Source organism: Scyliorhinus canicula, chromosome 6, assembly GCF_902713615.1.
Source record: "Scyliorhinus canicula chromosome 6, sScyCan1.1, whole genome shotgun sequence".
Classification (NCBI taxonomy): Eukaryota; Metazoa; Chordata; class Chondrichthyes; order Carcharhiniformes; family Scyliorhinidae; genus Scyliorhinus; species Scyliorhinus canicula.
Window position 1 is genome coordinate 67,950,932 of NC_052151.1, and position 3,277 is coordinate 67,954,208.

Sequence of the window (3,277 nt, forward strand, 5' to 3'; positions counted from 1 at the left end):
AGGCAATAAAAATACTACTTACACAATTAAGCAAATTGGAGGGGGGGAAAGTGCAGATTCAACTGGTTTCTGTGCGTGAGCAGCGCGGGGTCTTTCACATTTGACTTTGCAGCAGTTGGGCTAGGTGATCATTCATAAAGTATTGATCAGGTGTGAAGCCACCCTGATATCCTTGCAGCCTACCCACACCCCTACCGCCCCCTCTCAGCTCAATGAATGGAGGTGTGAAGCAGGCAGTGGGCGGCCCTGGGCAGTATTATACTGCTGACAGTCTCACCGAAAGGCGAGGCTGATGCTGACAGCTCTCCAGCCCGGCCAGGACGATGCAGTGCTGCAAGGGTCGTGCGCTGGGCATCTCGGTGGCGGTGGCCCACGGAGTGTTCTCCGGCTCTCTCAACATCCTCCTGAAGCTGCTCATTTCCCGCTACAGCTTCCTCTTCCTGACGCTGCTGCAGTGCCTGACCAGCAGCACCGCCGCCCTCACCCTGGAGCTGCTCCGAAGGCTGGGCAAAGTCGACGTGCCGCCCTTCAGCTTCAGCCTGGCCAAAGTGTTCGGCAGTGTCACGCTGCTGTCCACCCTCCAGTCCTGCCTCACCCTCTGGTCGCTGCGGGGTCTCAGCCTCCCCATGTACGTTGTGTTCAAGCGCTGCCTACCTCTGGTCACTTTAATCATTGGAGTGTTTGTGCTGAGGAACGGCGTCCCCACTCTGGGTGTCAGTGCAGCCGTCTTCCTCACTACCTGCGGGGCTGCGCTGGCAGGTTAGTATCACCCCTGCCACCCCCTCCCCGAGGACCCTGTCCCACCCCCCTCTCTCTCTGCAATTACACAGGATGTTGCTGTCTTCTTTACTTTACTGGGGCGGGGCGGGGTGGGGGGGGGGGGGGGGGGAGTAATCGAAGTGAATTCTTCCCAGGCAACCAGGGAGATTTGCACCAAAAACTCCGGCTTGGGGTTGAGGGTAAACAGCTGGAACAGCTGGCGTTCAGAGCCACTTGTCTACCTGAGGAATGCAACCCCAATTTGGGCTGTGAAGAATTTTGCAGAGGAATTTCCCACCTCCTGGAGTTTAAAAGAATGATTTTTCTATATGTATCCATCCATTGACTATCTAACTGCCCACATTGCATGATCAAAGGTTAGGGTAACCGGGGCAGTTGAGAAATAAACCGGTTTCTAACCGTTTGTTTAGCTCTCTATTCCCACTTTGCCCATCCCCTGGCTCCTGGCTGTTTTTGTTATTTGCTTCCTATTCCCCAGGCTTTCCCCCTGCTGCAATGGGGAATAGTTGTGGGTATTCTGGGCAGCTTTGGGCTGACTCTGTGTGTTTTGTGCTGCTCTGATCTAGGAGCCGGTGATCTGTCCGGGGAGCCAGTCAGCTATGTGACCGCGGTGTTTGCAGTGCTGGTCCACGCTGCCTATCTGGTGGTCATCCAGAAGACGGGCCATGAGCACTCGTTCGGCGCCCTGACCGCCCAGTACACCATCGCCGTGAGCGCCTCGCCCGTCCTCCTGCTCTGCAGCTTCGCCAGCCTGGACGCCATCCACATCTGGACGTACCCGGGCTGGCAGGACGCCGCCGTGGGCTGCACCTTCGCCTCCTGCATCCTGCTCGGCTGCCTCATGAACTTCACCACCCTGCACTGCACCTACATCAACTCGGCCGTCACCACCAGCTTCGTAGGGGTGGTCAAGAGCATCGTCACCATCACGGTGGGCATGCTGGCTTTCAAAGACATGGAGCCCACCACCCTCTTCATCGCTGGCGTGGTGGTGAACACGGTGGGCTCCATCACCTACTGCATCGCCAAATACTTGGAGACCAAGCAGCAGGCCAAGTACGATGACCTGGAAGGACTGTGCCAGGAATCTCCCCCGAGCGGCTCCCCCACGCCCACCCCTCAGCTGGATGGGCAGCAGCCACATGCCCAGGCCCTGCAGAATGGCAGCGTGCCAGCAATGCCCGCAGCTGCTGACAGCGCCAAACTTACTGAGAACTACATCGGAGTCTGGAGGCTATTGAGACATTTACGGGTTTTCAGGCAAGATCCTCCAAGTCACCAACCCCAATAAATCTAAATCGCGCACTTTAGTATTGTTTTATGAAGGGTGGGTTATTGGAGCCAAGAAGGGGTTTTACAAGAAAAAAATAATGTTATTTAAGAATGTCACCGCCAGGCACGGTATTCTTGCCAAACAATGCCAGCACTCAGCAACATGGCTTCTGTAAGGTGAAAATGGAGCTTAAAGTAAATTAATCTAAACTATATCCTGAAGAACCATAATTAAGATAGATCTTTCCGAGTGCGCACTGTTCTTTTTGTGGGAATGGCACATCCTCACATGATAAGCAGGGAGTGATGGAAATTCAGCAGGGAGAATGTCACCCCAGCCAATGTCACTTGTGTGAGCAACAAGAATAGAACTCAATTTACATTTCCCCACCCACAGGAACTGTAACGGTTTCAGTAGAAGGCTCACTCACCACCACCTTCTCCAGGGCAACTAACGATGGACAATAAACGCCAGCGATGGCCCCAAAATTAATATTAGCAATTGCTGGATACGCGGGGGGCGGTTAGACACTAGTCATCTCACCCTGAGGATTCAGGTCAGTTCTGGCATTCCAGCTGAACTCGGGGTGGGGGGGGGGGGGGGGGGGGGGGGGAGATTACTGTCTTCTCGTCCACCAAAGTTTCACTTATATCCCCACACTCTTTCTGAACTAAACTGAAACTGTGTAAGAAGACTGGTTTCAGAGCTTTTATTAAAATCGTTTTTTTTCTCATCCATTATTTATCCCTTTTCTTATTTTCTGGTTGTAACCGGAAGACTAAGTTTAAGCTTTTCGGCTGTTTGAAAGCGGAAGATTAAACGGATATTCTTACTTTCCAAATAGTGTGAGATTCTGCTCACTGTGGGAGTGCGATCATCGCAGGGGAACCGACAAGGGCGCTATTCCCCTGTGGACCGAGTGGAAGTAACACTCGGAGCCAAGACAGCACCCACTGAAGTGCTTCTTTCTGCTGGCATCTCGCTGATAAACTGCCTAATGTAGGTTTCAACCTCCCCATCGCTCAAATAAACCTCATGGGCAAACGTGTGGTTCTGTGCGAATTTGAAGAAATGTGACCTTCGAAAAGAGTATAATTTTCAAGTATATTATGCTGGAAATATTATGAATATGTTGGAGATATTTAGCTGAAAAGCTGTCTATGCTGAATGCCTGCATGCACATATAAATTCAATAAGTGAGTCAGAAGCGACGGATTAATGTTC

General features: G+C 52.2%; 1 protein-coding gene across 1 annotated transcript; it reads left to right on the plus strand.

Moving 5' to 3' along the window:
- The first annotated feature begins 283 nt into the window (after window positions 1–283).
- LOC119966807 (solute carrier family 35 member D3) lies at window positions 284–2,622 on the plus strand. Its single transcript, XM_038798787.1, has 2 exons — window positions 284–759; window positions 1,347–2,622. The coding sequence occupies exons 1-2, from the start codon at window positions 324–326 to the stop codon at window positions 2,069–2,071; spliced, it is 1,161 nt and encodes a 386-aa protein (XP_038654715.1). The 5' UTR covers window positions 284–323; the 3' UTR covers window positions 2,072–2,622.
- Window positions 2,623–3,277: the final 655 nt, after the last annotated feature.